Source organism: Dromaius novaehollandiae, chromosome Z (assembly GCF_036370855.1).
Source record: "Dromaius novaehollandiae isolate bDroNov1 chromosome Z, bDroNov1.hap1, whole genome shotgun sequence".
Lineage (NCBI taxonomy): Eukaryota > Metazoa > Chordata > Aves > Casuariiformes > Dromaiidae > Dromaius > Dromaius novaehollandiae.
In genome coordinates, this window is record NC_088132.1 from 101,963 (window position 1) to 121,158 (window position 19,196).

The 19,196-nt window shown below is 56.5% G+C and overlaps 1 protein-coding gene and 1 long non-coding RNA gene across 3 annotated transcripts; both read right to left on the reverse strand.

Moving 5' to 3' along the window:
• Positions 1–155: 155 nt before the first annotated feature.
• Positions 156–9,223, reverse strand: LOC135324856 (uncharacterized). Its single transcript, XM_064501858.1, has 8 exons — positions 9,138–9,223; positions 3,520–3,650; positions 2,916–2,992; positions 2,549–2,671; positions 1,633–1,753; positions 1,243–1,329; positions 352–444; positions 156–166 (listed from the first exon to the last, which is right to left on the reverse strand). The coding sequence occupies exons 2-8, from the start codon at positions 3,647–3,649 to the stop codon at positions 156–158; spliced, it is 642 nt and encodes a 213-aa protein (XP_064357928.1). The 5' UTR covers position 3,650; positions 9,138–9,223.
• Positions 9,224–10,065: 842 nt separating this feature from the next.
• Positions 10,066–18,851, reverse strand: LOC135324786 (uncharacterized). 2 transcript variants are annotated; one of them, XR_010386047.1, is made up of 3 exons: positions 18,799–18,851; positions 13,905–13,988; positions 10,066–11,344 (listed from the first exon to the last, which is right to left on the reverse strand). It is a non-coding gene; the product is annotated as an uncharacterized LOC135324786 (long non-coding RNA). The 2 variants fall into 2 exon arrangements; XR_010386046.1 differs by lacking the exon at positions 18,799–18,851 and having other exon boundaries at positions 13,905–14,509.
• Positions 18,852–19,196: the final 345 nt, after the last annotated feature.

Here is a 19,196-nt window from a genome sequence, read left to right on the forward strand (position 1 = left end):
GCCCACGTGAGCCAGAGCTTTGGGGGGCCCTGCTGGCCCTGGCTCCCAAAGCAGCCGTGCAGCAGCCGAGAGCGGGGAGGGCTGCCACACCTGCTGGGCCCACGACCTGTGCCCAGGGCAGGCCTGCCCTGCGCAGGGCTGGCGGCACAGTCGGCTCATGAGGGAGCTGGGACCACAGCGGGAAACCCAAAGAGGCAGGGCTGAGATCTTAGCCTCTGGGCAGGGTCTTGCTGAGGGCCCTGACCTCTGCCCAGGCCTCCCTCGGAGGCAGCCCGGACCTGCAGGGCACGCCGGGGCCCTGGCAAGGTGTCATGGGGTGGCTGGAGCATGCCTGCACCAGAGGCTCCTTACCTGCAGCAAGGAAGAGCTCACCAGACTGGCAATCCGCCCCACGGCCCTCACACGCGCAGCTGCTTGCTTGGACTCCGTGAAGGGCAGCAGGACCTGCGAGGAGAAAAGCTGCTGGTCTGGTCTCCCCTGCGCCCTGACTGCTGCTCCGAGGCAGGCAGCTCTGCTTAATGCCTGGCCAGGTTTATGCGTTGGATCCTCGGAGTGGGAGCAAAGCCTGCAAGCAGGTTCTTGCCTCCAGAGGGCCTCGCAGCAGTGGGGCAAATCCCCCAGGTGAACCTGCTGTGGCCACGCTGGTAGCCGGAGCCCGTTGCTACCGCAGCTCCTGCTCCTTTCCAAAACTGGCCCTCCGGGCCTTCCCCAGTACCAGGAGGCTTTGGGGCCAGCACCACCTTGCTGCTGGGCACTCAGGGTGCTGGCCTAGGAGGAAGTCCCAGGGGCAAAGCTTCCAGCCTGACATGGGCAGGTCCCAGGGGGCCGCCGCCCTGCTCGGCCCTGGGGAGGAGAGCACAAGGGATGGGGGAGCCGAGGGGCAGCAGTGGCAGCTGCCCACTGTGTGGGGCCGAGGGAGGAGGCTGCAACTCCTTGCCCTGCTTTGGGGCCAGGGAAGCTTTGGGACAGTATTGGCCTGGAGGCACAGTGGGCAGCACTTTCCCCTGACACTGCAGGAATGAGGGGAGGGGAAGGGATGCTGACTGCCGCCAGGAGACACTGGGCTCACGGAAGAGCGCCGTGGAGAGCTCCGCTCCCGCAAGGCAGCCGGGACCCCCCCCCCACAGCGTGCTCTCTGCAACTGGTGCTGGGCAGGGAGGGGGCGGGGGTCACCTGAGGGTGTAACTTCCCTTCGCGGTGAGGGACTGGCCCTGTGAACCCCACTCTTGGCAAATACCAGACCTTCAGGATGATCTGCATCTCCAGCAGCTGAGAGGCAGGGCAGCTGAGCACCAACACCTGCAGCATGCTGTCCATGGCGTCCAGGGTCTGCAAGGAGGACAGAGGGTCAAGGCGCTTCTTCCCCAGTGCCCCTCGCCTGCCGCAGAGGGGCTCGAATTCCTCCTGCTTGAGGGGGACACCCATGGCCCTGCGGAGCCCAGGGAGAGGCCCTGGCACAGGGGAGCTGCTGCACAGGCCCAGCCTGGCGGCACTGCCTGGGGCAAGGGGAAGAAGGGAGGCGGGTGGGAAAGCCAAGCTGGGATCCTGCCCCAGCTTGGAGCTTACAGCACAGGCGAGCCAGGGACCACTCCGGAGAGCCTGGCAGGCCTCCGTAGCCCAGCCAGTGCATACCTTGGAGTAGAGGGAAGCATTCAGGCTCTGTGCATCCTCCCTTGGAGGCAGGGAGAAGACGCTGCAGAAGCAGGCATGCAGCAGGCTGTTGTTTTCGCTCTCCGGAACCAGATGCACTTTGCTGCAAGCAGAGAGAGGAGCCTTTCAGTCCCTGAGGCTGGCAGCAGTCCCTTTATGCCCTGAGAAGGTTTTTGCGGACCTTGGGGCGGGAGACCGGGGAGGATACGTGCAGTAGGTGGGGGAGCCACCTCTTGCCCCCAGCATGCTGGCCAGGCACAGGCAACAGTCCTGGCAGGTGGGGCCCGATGCCCTCTCCATCTCCTGCTTCACCCTTTGGGGGAAAGCCCAGGAGACACAGGGTAGCCCCAGGGCCCTGTCTGCCCTCCCGTCTCCACCACTCTCGGGCCCAGCCCAGCAGAGAGCAGAGGCCCAGCACACGGCACTGGCAGATTGCCCCAGCACGGGGGATGCCTCCCTGCTAGGACTGGGGCCATCGGGGCCATATGGTGGGGAGGCCTGGGCCAAGCCAGCAGCTGGGGCAGCTACCTCATGGCACTGATGGCGAGCATGACTTGCTGCCGCACTGCACTGCCCATGTGGTCGCTGGGCTCCTCTTGCAGCAGCACCTGGAGAGCACAGCCGCGACGGGCCATGGGAGCTGCCAGTGCCCAGCGAGCAGCCTGCAGGCCCGGCAGAGCCCGGGTGCCCCCATCCCAGCACTGACACTCAGGGCGGCCCCCTCGTTGCCCAGCGCCCAGTTCGCAGGGGTCCTCAGGGGCTCCTGCAGCCCCGCAGTGGGAAGAAGGGCTGCGCCCACGAGCCATGACCACACACCTCCCTGTGCTTGCACACCCCCATCCTGCCCTCGTTGGTGTGCCAGTGCCCCCTCCACCAGCCCGACCGGGGGTCCCCTCACCTCCAGCGTCTCAGCCAGTTCCAATCTGCACAGCCAAAGCTGCTCCCGTAACCAGGCGTTGGAGCTGGCCGCTGTGCACAGAGTGCAGACAGAGGCCAGAAACCGCAGCTTCTCGGCCTCTTCCTGGTACCAGGAGCAGAGGGACAAACAGAGAGCGTAAGAGGCGCACAGCCACGGCCAGCAGCACCACAGCACTGCAGCGCCTGCAGCCAAGTGTGGGGCACCTGGAAGGGAGCAGCCCTCCCCAGCCAGCAGCCCCCAGAAGGGAGGGGGCTGGGGTGGGGGTGGGGGGCTTCTGAGCATGGCACCCCCGCAGGCACCCACCAGGAGATGCAGGCACAGCCCAGAGGGAAAGGGCAACAGGTACCTTTCCTCGGTGGCTCAGAAAGGCATGCAGGTGCTCCAGGGCTTCCGCCTCCTCTCTGGGAAGAGCCAGGCTGGGAGCTGATGGAGAAAGAGAGCAGGCAGAGCTGTAAGGGCTGGCAAAGAGAGGAGAGGGGAGAGCCGAGCCCTCTGCGCAGCTGCATGCCTGCAATCCCGCACACAGCGAGCCCTGGGCCAGGCACCAGCAACGGGGCACGGAGACCCCATCTCCCCTGGGCTCGTCAGGGTTGGGAGGTGCCCAGCGGACGGGACGGGACAGCACCGGACAGCGTGGGGCGCAGCGCTGGAGCACAGGTCAGCGCCTCCAGGTCAGGAACTCGCTCGCAGACAGGCAGGAAAGGTCCCTAGTGCATGGCTGCCTGGTGCCGCCCCAGCTGCCTCTCCCTGCCCGGCCCAGGGAGCGGGAGCTGGGTCCCCTCTGCTGCTCTGCCCCCGGGGGATGCTGTGCTGCGGTGGGCTGCCAAGCCCCAGCAGGCCCCGACGTTCAGGGCCCCAGGGCGCCCGCAGCAGCCTGACGGGAGGCTGTGGCAGAGCGGGGTGGGTCACAGCCCCCGGCCTGCCCAGCGCAGCGGTGCCCCCTCACTCACCCATCAGCAGTGCCTGGGGCACACACCCCTCATGGGGCTGCGGCTGGCTGCTGCTCTCCGCAAGGACCCCGGCCTCCTCCACCTGCTCCTGCCAGGCCACCCTGGGGCGGCTGGGGGGTCTCTCCGCCATCCTGGAGGACACAGCAAAGGCTCCGTGGGGCTGCCTGGGGGTGCCAGGGAAAGACGTGGGTGTGCTCGGGGGCTCCTCCGCCAGCCCTGCACACTCCTGCCCTGTCCCGGCGCCGTCCTGGCGGACACTGTGGAGCTGAGGCCACGCCGGCACCTGGCAACGCTGCGGGGTGTCACAGGAGCGCTGTCACAAAGGGCCCCGCTGTCACCCTAGTGCGTGCGGCCTGTCACCAGCCCGGGGAGGGGCAGGGCGCGTCCCCTCGGGGGCACAGGGCCGTCTCGCCCCCCCACCCGCAGCACCTCTCTTTGCCCTCAGCATGCCCTGGTCCCCTCAGAGCCGCTCTGATCCTCCTCTGGTGCCCCTTGAGCAGTGCACCCAGCCCCTGCCCTCAGCCCCTCTATGAGCGCCCCACGGGGACAGACTTGGGATGAGGTGTGAAGGCGATGAGCCCCGAAGGAAACCTCTCCTCCAGCGGGGCACCCTGTGGGCTGCTTCATCGCCACCACCAGCCACCCGCTGGGGAGCACGGCCAAAGCCAGAGGTCCTCACCGTGGGCCTGGCATCCCCAGGGCCCTGCCAACACCCGGCACCCCACAGGGCTCCTGGAGGGCTCTCTGTGAGATCAGCACCCTTGGGTGTCTCTGTGAAGTGCCTGTACACTCATGCCTGCAGCAAGGGGAAGAAATGGGAGGAATTTGAGATCTGTGTGCAGCTGCAGGGCTGTGGTCTCGCTGGGATCACAGAGACGTGGTGGGAGAGCCCGCACGCATGGAGTGGTGCAGTGGATGGATGGATGGATACAGGCTCTTTAGGGAGGCCCGGCGGGGAAGGCGAGGAGGGGCAGCCGCCCTGCGTGGGAGGCAGCAGCAGGAACGCATGGAGCTCTGCCTGGGGGTGGGTGGTGGTCTGACTGGGAGCTGATGGGTAAGGACACAGGGGCACACCAGCATGGGTGACATTGTTGTGGGAGTTTGCTGTAGGTCCCCTAGCCAAGCAGGTGAGGTAGATGAGGCCATCTACAGACAGCTACGAGTAGCAGTGCCCCTGGTCCTCTTGGGGCACTCCTCTTGAATCAGCCTGGTATCTGCTGGAGGGACAACGCAGCAGGGCCCAAGCAATCCAGGAGGTTCCTGGAGAGCATTGAGGACAAGTTCCTGAGAGTGGTGATGGAGGACAGGGGCTCTGCTGGACCTCCTGCTTGCAAAGAAGCAAGGGCTGGTCAGGGATGGGCAGGTCATGGGCAGCCTTGGCTGCAGTGACCAGGAGGTGATGGTGGCGCGCAGGATCTTGAGAGGAAGGAGCGGGGCAAAAAGCAGCATTACAAGCCTGGCCTGCAGGAGAGCAGACTTTGGCCTCTTCAGGGATCTGCTTGGAAGACTCCTAGGGGGCAGGGAATGGGGGGGGGGGGCCCACGAAGGCACTCAGCTCCTTCTCGCAACCTCAGCACTGAGATCCCTGGGGCAGGATCTTGCTGTGCTGGAGGGAAGGCATCTGCCGAGGGAGCAGGCCAGGGCTGGGACAGTGCATGGAGCCCATTTCTGCTTGCTAGCTTGGATTGCTAACCGCCCTGCTGAAACACAGGACAGGTGCCTTGCGCACCTTCAGAGCAGCATCAGAGCAGTAAAACCCTCTTCCTGGGCCCTGCAGCCACCTTTCATCAAAACAGCCCATCTAGAAACTCTCCCAGACAAAACGTTGCCCAGAGGCTCCCTGGGCAGGTGCCCGCAGGAGGCGGGCTGAGAGCAAAGGGAAGGAGCCACGGGGAGAAGGACAGCGGCAGCTTCCCACCCACTTGGGGAGCGCAGGGGAAAGAAAGCGTGTCCGGTTTGCTGGCAGCTTTTTGTCTGGCTGTACAGAGACAGCTTTTCCCCCTGGGGAACACTGTCAAGCATCTCCCTGATGCCGTATGTAGCTCTTCAATCCCCAGAGGGCTCACTCAGGCCCCTGGGTCATGAAAGAAGCAAGCGGAAGGACCACGGGGCTCACCAAAGGCACACAGAAGGCTCTGGGGTGCACTGAAATGCATCCCGAGAGGGATGGGGCCATGCCAGAAAGCACCCTGAGGGATCTGAGAGGCACTGAAAGGCATCCAGAGCAATCTACGGTGGGACAAACAACACGGCAAGGGCCTGAGAGATGCCAAGGGCACAGGGAGCACCCAGGGATGCACCAAAAGGCTCTCAAAAGCCTCTGGCGTGCACAGCAAGGCAATCAAAGGCTCCCGGGACTCACCACAAGGCACTCGAAGGCTCTTGGGAGGCAACAAATGAACTTGGAGGCCCCTTGAGGTTGCACCAAAAGGCACACGGAGAACCCAGCCCACACCATGCCTTGCCCAGAGGGCCCCTCTCTGCACCAGAAGTGTTGCAGAGGCCCCTGGGGCACAGCAAAAGGCACACGGGAGGCCCTCAGCGGAGGGAAAGGCCAAGCCAGTGATTGGGGATAGGCTGCCGACTGCTCAAAGAGCTCTTGGGCTGCTCTCTATTTGCTGCTTTACGCACCTCCTCGGTGCCTGGCAGCCAGTGTCTGCTGCACACGCTGGACGGGCATAGCTAGAAAAGCTTCTTCCCCTGGCAGGGGCACTGCAGAGGAGGCTGCTCTTCCGTGTCTGCCAAGTCCTCAGGTGCCCAGGGGCAAAGTGGGGCTGGGTGCAGGTCCAGGCCATCTCACGGAGTCGCTGCTAAAACTTCTGCAGTGCCGGCTGTGCTAAGGCTAAGGCTAAGGCTAAGGGACTAAGGCGACCCTTCATTTCCCCCAGCCTTTCCTTTGGCACACAGAGGGCCCCGTCACCAGCCCACGCTCTAGACTGCTCCCAGCTCATAACCACAGGGAAAACAAAGCAGTACGAATACCCTGCTGACAGCTGCTGAGAACCAGCAAAAGGAAAGAGGTGACGAACCGAGACAGGGATTTGGGGAAGCCCTCCTCTCCTGACCTGGCCCAGCCCGCACGCATGGGCTGTGCTGACCTAGGAGCCTCCAGGGAACCTGCCCTGACCGGGGGAGGCAGCCCTGGCAGAGCCAGCTGCTGCAGCGCAGCACCCAGTGCCACCCTCGAGAGAAGCAGCGAAAGAATCAGGGTTAGGGAGTGTGCCTGTGGCTTTGCTTGCCAGTTTCACTGGCCTCCAGTGCAGGGGGCTGCAGTGAGAGCAGGATCCGGATGGCTGCTCTGGTCATTGCAGAGCATCCTGCCTGGGCTGCGCTGGGAGGGACAAGGCTGAGCTGGGCTGGACGGAGGGTGCCGGGTGTCACGGCAGAAAGGGCAGAAGCCAGGGCAGGTGCTGTTGGCTGCCTGCTGCCCGCGTGGGGCTCTTGTCTGGGACGCTTGGTGTGCTGCAGCCTGAAAGGGAGGGGGAGAGGGCTCAGGTGGGACGTGAGCACTTCTCCCTCTCCTTCCTCACACTGGCACTGCCCTGTGCTATACCTGGAGCCACGGCAGAATTTCAGCCAAGCCTAGCATGCCCGGAATGGCACTAGAGACACTCCTCGAGGCCCAGCCATGCTGGGGCTCTGCCCGGCCCCAGCCTCATGCAACACAACAGCTTTGCTCTGCCTGCTTCGAGAGCAGGCGTGGGAACTCTCCCGGCACTGTCCTGCCTGGGTGCCGGGCTTGGCTCTCACGCCTTTGGGGAATTTGCCGTGCAAAGAGACTTCTCCTGACAACCCCCGCCATGGGCACACACACTCCCATCATCTGTGCTGAAAGCGTCCCCCTTTTGACAGCCATCCCAGGGACCCAGATAGCACAAAACTCCTTGCTCCGCCACCAGCTCCTGCAGGACCTAGTCCCAGCTCCCTCCCACTCGGAGGGGGGGGCGGGGGAGGGGGGGGACCAGGGCAGCGCTGCCCCACTCCTGCCACCAGCCCCAGCCAGCCCCAAACCTCTTCCTTTCCCCCCAACCCTGCTCCCCAGGGAAGGGGCACGTTCAATAGCCCTCTGCACCCTGGCCTCTTCCCTTGCTACTCCCCCACGTGGGGCCACCCTGTTACAAGACAACCCTGAGAAGCTCAGAAAGAATGTTCATACTGTTTAAACTAGGCAGATTAGGATAACTTCTATCTCTATGTTCTGAAAAGAAGCAGTCTTTAATCAAAGGCATCCTAGAACTGCTAAAGCCCTAAAAGAAACATTAAATCAAAATGTTTTATTTCTAGGTATGTATTGCCAATTTGGGAAAAGAATTGGAGGTCCAGGTATCCCTAACTGAACTGTCCTCATTATAATACAAAAAATCACGCCCATAGGTCAAAAAGACCAGTGCCCAGGTGAAGACCCCTCCCCTGAGCATGCGTAGGAGTAAAATGGTGTGTAAGCAAAATTATAGTTGTATGTAAATCACTAACAAATCAGTGTAAAAGGGAAAGTTGCAAACCCGGCAATTTGTTTGTATAAATGCTACTTGAAAAGCTGAGGTGCTTGATCTGTGGGAAACCACTGAGCACCCAGGCTTGCGCAACTCTGAAATAAATAAGCAAATGTCTCTCCTCAGTGTGTAATTATTGGCTTATTGCACACCGGGCAACAAATCCACTTTTCGGACAACACCCACAGCGTCCCTCCTATTCTCCCTGCCCTCCCCATTTCCAAGAGGGACAGCCCCAGCCCCTGGGGACAACCCTGCCTGGTCACAGCAGAGATGGAAAATGCTTCCTGCCCTGTACCAGGGAAAACCAGGGAAATTCCACTGTCCCCAATGACCTATAGGGACTCTTGCATGAGCGGCACATGTCCGGTAAGACACAGACACAGCAGTTCACTGCTGCAGGGCTGAGGAGGCACCGGCACCTGGAACTGCAGCTCCTGGCCTGCCACAGAGCACGACGCGGCCGGCTGGTGGGAACCCCGCTGGCAGAGACCTGCCGCCCGCCCGCCATCGTCACCCAGTAGCCCAGTCTGAGAAGACTACCGCTCCCGGCATGCCGCGCAAAACAACATGGCCGCCCGGAAGCCCAGTGCCGGAAGACTGCTGCTCCCGGCATGCTGGGGGCCGCAGCGCTCGGTGAGGTTTGACGCCGTGGAGATTCCGTTCCGTCCCGCCCCTCTTCCTTCCCGTCCCCCCCTGCCATCCTCCCCAGTCCCCCCGGAAACCGCCGCAGAGCCCCGAGCGCGGCCCCGCGAGCCCCAGCACCGGCCCGAGGCTCCCCCGACACCCCCGCGACTGGCCCCGGCTCAGCTCCGACACTGCCGCTGCCCCCCCGCGACTCTCCCTGGGGCTTCCCCTGCGATTCCTCCTCCCTCTCCCCGACACGCCCCCCGCCCGGCGCTACTCCGCGCAGTAAACCGCACCATAGCCCCGCCGCACCCCCTTCCTCCCCCCACCACGTCCTCGGCCCCCACCGCCCCGGCGCACCGCCACCTCCAGCCCTAGTGCTGTTTCCCCTGGTGCTCCCCGGTTGTGCCGCATCACCCAGGACGCTCCCATCCGCCCGGACCCCCGGCACATGCAGAACCCGCAGCCCCGAGTGTGGCGCCCCCGGGCCCCGCTCACCTCTTCTGGGGGGCAGCTGCTGTGCCGGTCCCAGCAGGCAGTGCTCGGCCATGGCTCCGTTGTCACAGGCTGGCCCCCGCACGAGCTTCCCCCAACTGCAGCCCCAGCTCCGGTGGGTGCCCACCCCCTGCCATGGCCACCAGCCCCACCTGGGGCTCATCCCACCCCCACCAGCTCCCCCTGGCATTCATCCCAGCCCCAGGGCCCACAGCTGCAGCCCATCAGAAACTGGGGAGGGGGCATGGCCATCAGCCCCTTCAGGGACAGCTGGGGCTGCCAGGGCAGCAGAGGCACCCCCACTCCTGAGAGCAGCTTGCTGAAAGCTGAAGGGAAAGCCCTGGGGTGTAGAGAGAGGAAAGGGGAGTAGGCAGAGGACAAGAGAACAAATCGAGAGCTCTGGGTGCAACAAAAGTAGAAAAAGGCAATGATAGAGCAAACACAGTGACTCTGGGGGCATCAAAAGGCAAAGGAAAGGCCCTGGGGGCAAGCCAAAATACAAATGAAGGGCCTTGGTGCACACCAAAGAAGCCATAAGGCATGTCACAGTTCAATGCAGCTGACAGCATGGTGCCTGCAGGCTCCCCCCATCCCCATGGAAACACTGTCTCCCAGCTCCAGGTACATAGGCCCTGGCCCCAGACACACAAGCGACACTGGGGAGTGCCAAAAGCAAATCCAGGAGCAGTCTGGGGACCTCATGCAGCCCTGGAGGGGCTCTGGCTGCCCCCACAATGATGGGAAACCCCCAAGAGCCACGAGGGTCCAGGCAATGCAAGGAAAATTCCCCACAGCTCTGTGAACAGCACTGGGCTCCCTGGGAACCACAGGGACTCCAAAGTACAAGGAACTCAGGGACCAGCTCCCAGCCCTGGACACAATGTGTGAGCTCCTCCCCAGGCATCATCTTCAGGAACGACAGACATGAGCACAAAGAATAAAGCAACTGTTTATTGTTTTACTGTGCAGAAACAACACCTGAAAGCAAGTCTGCCATGGAGCTTGGTGCCAGCATGCTTTCCCTTACCTGTGATACCTGAAGAGTCATCACCACACCAGCATCCATCTGTTTGTCAGGGAAGGGTCAGCTCCTGCTGCTGCCCTTGACATGGCAGGTGTCTGAGTAGCTGACAGCCTACTCCTCTGCTTTTTCCTTCAGGGATAGGATTCAGCTCTGAGAGTTGAGAGGAAAATGCCTGATCCCACCTGTCTGCACTTCTGCCCTGCAAGACACTTCCACAGCTCTCAGCTCACCCATCACATTGCCAGTCTCTGTGATAGGCCAGCGCCATATGCAATCCAGCACTCAGGTCAGTGCAGAGCTGAATGCTGGGTACAGGGGGAAGGTTACCAAGCCCAAAGAAGGGTTCACAGCCTGCTGCTTAGCCTTCGGGGCTTACAGTTTATTATCTAAGGATTTAGCCCTTTTCCTTTATCAGCAAGTCATAAGCCTGAATGTTAAGTGACAAACTGCAAGTCTTAGAACCCCAGTGGTTGCCAAAGCTTTAAAATTTACGGATGGGGTTGGATTTTAAGTTCTGTGCCCTGATCGCTAAATGAGCAAACCGTAACCCTTGACTGATAAAGGCTGAGCCCCACAAAATAAAGTAATAACCCATAACTTCTGAGTGAGAGACCCTCAACAACAAACTAAACAATAAACCTTAAGTGAAAAATCCCAAACCCTCGGCTTTAAGCAAGAAACACCAAAGCACTCATGAGCATGAAAACAGTAAAGAGAAGCCAAGGAGTTTTTCCCGCAGCTTAGGAAGTTTCCCCTTCTTTTAGAAGCATAGCAGAACAGGAAGACACACACCAGGATCGTGTTACAGTTGCTGTTTATAGGCTTGTTTTTTAGCCACCATTCAAATGTGAGCATGTGCAAGAATCACTCCACAGGACTGCACTAAGCTGCACTTCCACTGCACCTACCTGAAAGCCTGCAAGCACTAATTCATCTCCGGGTCAGGCAATTAGTATGTTTGGTCCTCTCAGCTCCGTGGGCAAACAGCCACAGCCAGCGACGCCAGTGACCACACCCAGGGGACAACTGCCTCACACCTCCCAGCCCCGCTCACATACGATGCAGCCCAGGACTTAGCTGTGTCCACACTGCAAGTCAGAGCTCATCCTCCACGGCCGGCCGCGCATCTCTGCAGAGCTCCCAGCTGTGACCAGGCTCCTTTGACTGCCCAGCTGGGCTTTGGCACCTGCAAAGAGGTCAGAGCAGTTCCTGAGAGGCCGGGCAACTGCACAGCCCTTACAGACCTACTCCCTAGTCCAAGGCCTGTGATTGTTCCCACAGTTGTGACCGACCCTCCGTGCTGCTTCAGTCACCCTCTCTGGCTCCATTTCATCAGCAAGATGTCAGAGCAGCTCTCATGGACAGTCAGGCTCACTCAGGCACCCGGCTACCTCCAGCCTTCGCTAGATGGTCCTCTCCTCAGGGAAACTCTGCCTCTGACGGACACTCTCAGAAAGCACTGCCCAGCCAAGGCAGGATAGAAACTAAGGCCTCCAAAAGCTCCATACTCTGGAGAGATGGAGCTGATGGGAAACCGACTCGTGCTACTGGTACTGTAGGTTATGCTTTCGCTGTGTACTATGGTGCTGTTGCTTGTACACATGTAACCCCATTTCTCTGCTATAGCAAAGTTACTTTTGTAGCTGGCTCCTGAAAGAAACCATAACTTGTGAAAGCAAAAAGTCCAGGTAAGACAGTTGCGTACTTAAGACATCAGTTGTGAAGGACCTTTACTCTCAAAGCACAAACAATACTGGAACCCCTGGGCTTCAAAGAAAGAAGCCACCTGGAAGGTGTGTGGCCCAACATTAATAATACTAGAAGCAGAAATTGTTTGGAGGGGGCCAGAGCAGCAAAAAGCAAGGAGTTCCAAGGAAAGAAATGAGCCAGAAGCTATGTAAATGATCGCACTTGCTAAGATAAACTCCAAGCATTCTTCATCAGCAAGCGACAGTGGGGAGGGCAGTGGGGGTGTTGACAGCACAGCACAGCCCCTTGGGAAGCACTAGATCAACAACATGGGTTGAGCTGGAGATGTAGGGAAGACACCAGTTTGCATCAAGGCAGACCTGACAGAAAAGTGGGCTCGATGCTGGCGTTGTGATCATGACTCAAGCTGCACCGCGTGGCAGCCCCGTCTGCACACAGGCGGACAAGATGTGGTAACTGCAGACTGCACTGACGAGAAGCAGTCGACAACAGCAGCAGCTCCAGACCGCCCTACCGCAGGCACCTGTCCTAACACCCGAGTACTTGGAGCCTCTGCTGCTCTCTGCCTCCACGACACCTTCCCCAGGAGCCTCTTTGCTGTCTACTACATACCCCACAGCATCTCTGGCCCATTCGTGCTTCCCCCACTGCACAGCCACAGCCCTGTGCCTCTGCAGGCAGAGTCACTGCAGCGGTGTCTGATGTGACCCGAACCAGGCAGACCGATGGCACCCTCTGGGTGCTGCTGATCATTCTCTCTGCTGAGCACCAACCACCTCTTGGCACCTGCCACACTAGACAAAACACACAGAAATGACAGACCTTCAGCTGGACACAGGGACAGGGAGCAGAACAGAAGAAAAGAGGGGTAGAGAGCTTGGCAGAGGGATGGAGAAAGAAAGAGAAGGACAGAAACCTGGCCCCAGGGTCAGGGTGCTGGACTAGAAGGACTAGAAGGAGAGGGCTAGAAGGCCACACAGATGGATGGGGGGCTGCACAGAGGACTGGGGAGCAGAAGAGAGCAAAAGAGGGAAGGGGAGGTGGGCAGAAGAATAAAGAGGGGCAAGGAGGGAAGGGGAGGCAGGCAGAGGGACAGGGAGCAAAAGAGAAGGGAAGAGAATCAAACAGAAGAAGAGGGACTGGAAAAGAGGGACAGGGAGCCGGTCAGAGTGATGGAAAGAGAATGAAAATGATGACTAGCTGGCCAGAAGGGTAGAGAGAGAAAAAGAGGGAGGGGAATTCAGACAGAGAGATGGGATAGAACAGGGGAAAAGAGGGACAGGGAGGCAAACAGATGGATGAGGAGCTGAACAGAGGGATGGAACTAGAGAGAGAGGGCTGGAGAGGCGGGCAGAGGGCCAGGAAGGCAAAGAGAAGTACAGAGAGACAGATGAGAGTGGCAGACGGATGGGGAGCTGGACAGAAGGACAGCAGGCAGGTAGCGGGATAGGGAGAGGAAGAGGATGCTGAAAAGCTGGATAGAGTGATAGGGAGCCAGTTAGAGGGACATAAATACTGACAGAGGGATGGAAAGAGTACAAGAGGGATGGGGAGCTGGCAGAGGAATGAGTAGCTAAACAAAGGGATCGGCACCGGACAGAGCCATGGGGAAAGAAAGAGAAGGATGGCGCGCTGGACAGAGGGACAGGGAGTGGAACTGGATGGATCTGGACAGCCCAGAACAGCACTTGCCACGCTCCAGCCCCACTCGCCTGCCAAGCACAAAGAGGTCTCTGCACACTGCTGTGCCCAAAGTCCGCTTCTGGGCCTGCTTACCTGTTTCCCTACAGCTCCGGGGTGTCTGCGTCTGCAAGAGCCAGCGTGCATGCACAGGCCCAGACGGGGGAGGAACCTTGTGTTCAGTCATGGTATTTTACTACTCCTTGTGCATTAGCCCCTTTCAGATGCTTAACCCCAAATGCCCTCAGCCCTTAACAACTTCAGTACCCATGGCACCTGGTTTCTCTCTGCTCTCAAATCTTCCTTGCTCTTTCCTGTCTTGTTTGAAAACCCTCCCAGACCCCTTCCGTACTTACATGCTTCCTCAAAACAGGATCACTGAAAGCAACAAAATGGGCTGAGCTGCTCCTCTTTGAGTTGCTGGCCCTCAGAACAGCAGCCTGCAAATGAATCAAACCACCAGAGTCACTGGCAGACTCTCCTTTTGGAGCTTTTTCTCCCCACCAAAGCTTTAAGGATGGTTCCCTAACCTGGGCAAATGCAGATCCTCCCTTAAGCACTCTAGCAGTTTTTATTCTGGGGTCCCAAGTCACTGTTATGACATTAAGCAGCAAAGCACAGAAAAGACAGGTGGGGTCACAGCTTATCCATCTAGCCACAAAAATTCCTATTTTAGGCCTCACTGGTTATTCAGTATATGCACACAAGCAAGGTAAATGAGAATACGCAAGCCACAAATACCGCTTGCCCCAACCCCTGTTTTGGAAGCCATGACGACAGTCGGGCTTGCCGTGACAGGGAAGTTAGACTAAGCAGCTGATAGCGATTAATCTTTAGCTGATAGCGATTAATCTTTTGGAAACCCTCTGCATCCACATTTTTGGCACAACCGTGCTCTGCACCTCAGTCAATTCAGACACGCACAAGATCCACTGCTTGTAACACTTGCACAGTAACCCCCCCCCCCCCCCCCGGCTCTTTAAGATTAGCACCCATTGTGCCACTTGGATAGATGATAATCTGCTGTCTATTTGTTTCCCTGACGTTACTACTTTAGGGGGGATTGAGCAGATTGAATTACCTCTGTGCTATCAAAGGTAAAAGTCTCCAAGATGGTTACAACCTAGACTGCTGCTGAACAGTCTTTCTCACAGCTGGAGAATTTTTGTTCTGGCCCCAAAGGATGATGCTGCTGGCACCCACTTTCCCTTACCGACGTTTTCTAACAGTGCTGCTCCCATGGAGTCAGCAGGTGAAAAGCACTGCTGAAAAAGGCTTGCCTTGTCCTGGGAATTTGAGGGCAGGAAGTGTTACAGCCACTTACTCCCGGTTAGTGAAAGCAGCGTCACATTCCTTGTTCCAGCTCCGTTCCCGACTTCCTTCCAGTCATTTCCACCATGGTCTGCTGCTACTGGCAAAGCCATGTTAACACTGCTGGAGGAAATTACATCCTCCTAAAATTGCTCCAAGTTGGAACTGATGAGAAGGAGCCTTAATTCCACAAGGCTTTAAGCCTGCTTCTATCTTCTGTCTTCCTGTTTCCGCAAATACCATTGCCAGGTAACTACCTGGGGGTTGCACTAATTGAGCCTTCCTGAAGTTGGTCTCTTAATTTTGCACTTCAGACACTTCTCTCTCTCATTCTCACTTGCACACAGAGGCTCTTCTCACTACCACACAGAGGACCAGAGGTGCGGAGTGACCATGCATGGCTGAGAAAATGGTGCAAGAAAGAGGAATTCCAAATCACTAGGAACTATAGAAACATGTAAAACAGAAGGAACCTAGAGAGGAGGCATGGCCTTCCTCATAAGCAACATGCAATCAGTCTGCTGACATTTACAATTGCAAAAAAAGAAAAGATACAAGAGAGTTGAACCTAAGAATTACAGAAAAGCCAACAAGTGTGAAAAAGGGCCTAGTTTGGGGTGATGCATACTGTAGAAGTAAAGATCTAAAATCTTTGTATTCCTAAGTAAAGCCTAAGGTAAAGAGAAACTAATGGGGCAGCTATAAAAATAAAAATATTTTCAAGTTGCAGGGAGAACATTTGAAGACATTGCGTCGGAGATCATACATTATTACCGATTAGGAAAGGCTAAGAAGAGATCCAAAATAATTATTCTGATGGGGGGGGATTAAGGTAGCCCTCAAAAAGTGGAAGTTATGCTCAGAGGCAGAAAACAGAAGTGGCCACAAACTTTCACTTTAAAGCACAATACCTCAGGCCTGAAAAGAAAAATAGTTTGAGGAAAACAATTTGCAGACAGCATGAGAACTGATGAGTATTTTCTCAGCCATGTGAGGAACTGGAAGACTATCAAAGAGTTTGTAAGGCCAATTGATGGTCAAAACTTAAAGAGGGTACTGAAAGTGGATTTTTTGCACCCATTTTACTTCAGGCAAACTTGAGAAAGTTCTGGGGGGGGGGGGGGGATGCTCCCCCCCCCCCACCTGCCATCTGGTGCCAGTTACAAGCAGTCTGCATTCCTGTACTTCACACTCTGAAAGGGAGGATGTCAAGACTCTGAGATAACACCTGCTTGGGCACCAGGACCCTGAGAAACAGCCTCCTCTCACTGCTGGGGCAGTGTTAATTATGGTGGTCTGGACTATCTCCTCCTCATCAGGACCTTGAGAGAGAACACCTGCTTTCACAGCTGGGGGGGTGTTAATCATTGCAGACTGCAATTTACTCCTCCTTACCCCAGCTATGGGATCTCTCCTTGGGACCACCACTGAAAGAGTAAAGCGGTCATTTGCAAACTCCTTTCTTCAGTGCTGAAGAGTGCTCAAGGCAGCTAGCCTGCCATTGGGGGTGTCTGGCCACCCCCTGCACACCCCATGACTGTGGGTGCAATCATCATAACAGTGATGGAGGAGAGTCGAACCCTGCAGTAGCCAAAAGCTAGGGACTGGGACTGTGTGAAGAGAACTGCAACTGGCCTAGTGACTCCACCTTCCCCTGAAGGGTAGAAATAGGTTGACCCCAAAGGCCCTCTTTGGCTCTCTGTGGGTGACAGGGAGCCTGCCAACTTGCAGATCCCCTTGGGACAGGGATGCCCTCCCACAGTTACTTCCCTGGGATTGAGTGTACATTGGCTGCTGAGGCAACGTGTGGATAAGATCAGTTAGAATTGTTTTGCCTCGTTCATTTGTTTGGGTAGTTACAGTTAGTATAAATTAGCTAGCTTTGTCTGTTTACTAAGTAGCTACTGTTAGTGTAATTAGAAAATAAATACTCTAGTTGAGCTAAGTTTCTGTTAATAAGAAGTGTTGCTTTGTACCGTTGTAACTTGTGCAGTAAATTTTGATCTTTGAAACAAGTTGTGCAATAAATCTCCTCCCCTCCCTCGTGCCACAAGAAACCCACACAGTCCAGAACTGCAAGGTATTGGTTGTTCTGCAACAGCATGCAAAGGCAAGATTGCCGTGCCTTGAGACATTGCCATGAGACACTGTTGTTAGGGGAGCCGTTTTAACACGGTGGCACTGCTGTTAGTAGGCTGTGAGTAGGCCTGGTATAAGTTTCGGGAGGGGAGGAAGCCAAGAGGGGCGCTTGTTCTGGGGCAGCATTAGACATGCAAAGGTAAGACTGGCATGCCTAGAGCTCTTCTCTGTGATCCCTGGTTGGTGGGTGAGCCTTTTTAGCAGGGTAGCACTTGTTAGGGAAATTTCCTACTCTACTCTAGTTTTGGAGAGAAAGAACATGCAAGGTCATGCGCCCTACAAGCAGAACATCTTGCATGACCTTGCCTTAACCATGCTTTTTGTACAAAGTTGAGGAACTGCGAAGAAACCAGTCTAATCCAGCCAGCAGTACGAAAGTGGCTCAAAGGTAGCACCAGGAAAGGTGCAAAATCAGCTAATGAATAATTACAAGATGCACCATCTAAGGCTGGCATGAAACTATCTCATACTATAACATAGCAAGGGAACTGGTAGAACTAAGAATCCTAGATAGTTCTGGCTGGTTATGTAAACGAAAGTCTTGAATATAGAACAATTTACTATCACTTTAAAAGGTGTAACAAAAATATTGCTCAGGGTCCTTCCTGTGCTTCCAGCCAAGAGGCACCTTATAGCTGGCAATAAAACTTTAAAAACTTAGAAATCCGACTCCTGCTGCTCATTACCGGTGCCTGTGAATGAACAAAAGAGAAGAGAGCATTTTAGCAGTTTGGGGACCCAGATATGGGACCCAGGGGGCTTCCAATCTGGTGAGTGCCAGAACCACATTCAACACAGCTGGCCCAGGGTGATTTCACCTGACAGTCCTTGTGGTGTCCATACTCACTAGGGAGGTACTAAAACCGCGTCAGCACGAGTCATGGGGGGGTTCAGTAAGGAAGGTAAAATGGGAAAGGCTTCAGGAAGTAAGGCAAAAGTCTGAGGAACATCCAAGTGATTTTTTTGAATTGCTTGTGGCAAGTCCTATTACGCTATGGAGGGATGTCTGTGGAAAATTTTAGTGAAAGGCTGGCAGCGAGCATATTTGTCCAGCAAGCGGCACCAGATATCTAGAAGTATTTCAGAAAACATGCTCCAGGATGGCAGGAGAGAATTTACAGAAGATACTATCGTTAGCAACTTACATATGTGATGGACGGTCAGAAAAAGGAAGGAAGGAGAAGGAAAGACGAAAGTGGGAGGAAGTGAGTATGTTGGCACCAGCACTGGGAGGAATTCCAAAGGTTAAAAGAAGGGGAATAAATGTGAGAGGATGAGGTCAAAAGGGAAGAGGGACCCGAGGAGCAGGAATGGGTAGGGGACGGTTGGACCCAAATTGATGTGCATATTGTAGGAAATATTGAAAAGAGATTTACAAATGATTACACTGTCAAAAAACACTAAATTGATACAATATGTAGATGACTTGTTGATTGTGAGTACTGATTGTGATTTTTTTTTTTTTTTTTTGGGCTGGATACTAAAATATTGTTGTGTGCTCTAACAGAAAAGGGACATAAAGTCTCTCTTGCCAAAATGCAGTTGTACCAGTGTCGCGGCCCAAAAGGAGTCGTTCAGGACAACCTCCCTCCTCTTGGGACCAACGACAAAGTTCATGATGCCCTTGGACTGAATTAAGGTGAAACGACACCAGCCAACCAGTTTTAAGATTTAGTAACACAAAGTTAAGGCATGTGGTCAAATAGGATCAACTAGGTAGACAAGTCCCGTGTCAACAAAAAGGAGGGAAAAAGAGAGAAAAAGGGGAAAAGAGAGAGAGAGGGGAAAAGAGATCACCACCCGTGGATCCAGCGGCGTCCCCTTGGTCCTCTTCCTTTGGGAGTCTCAGCAGTGGGGGGGGGGGGGGGTAAAGGGGGGGGCTCCCGTCTGGTGGTAGGTGGGTTCTCTTCACTGAGTCCAGTGATGTTCTGCTGACTCCACTCCAGTCCTTCACTCGTCACAAACAAGCCCCACCCCCTTCACCCAGTCTGCAGTTTTTATAGGTTCTTGCCCCGCCTCTGGGAGGTGCTTCCTCACTCCCCATGCAGATTAGCGGTCATGCGCAGTCCGCCCTTCCGGAACCTTCCAGAAATGGGCTGGGGGCATGGGGGGGGGGGGGGTCTCCTGCTCATGCGCAGATGGCAAATGAGTACGTGCGGTTCGTGCCAGGCATGCTGTTCCCCTAGAGACGACCTTCT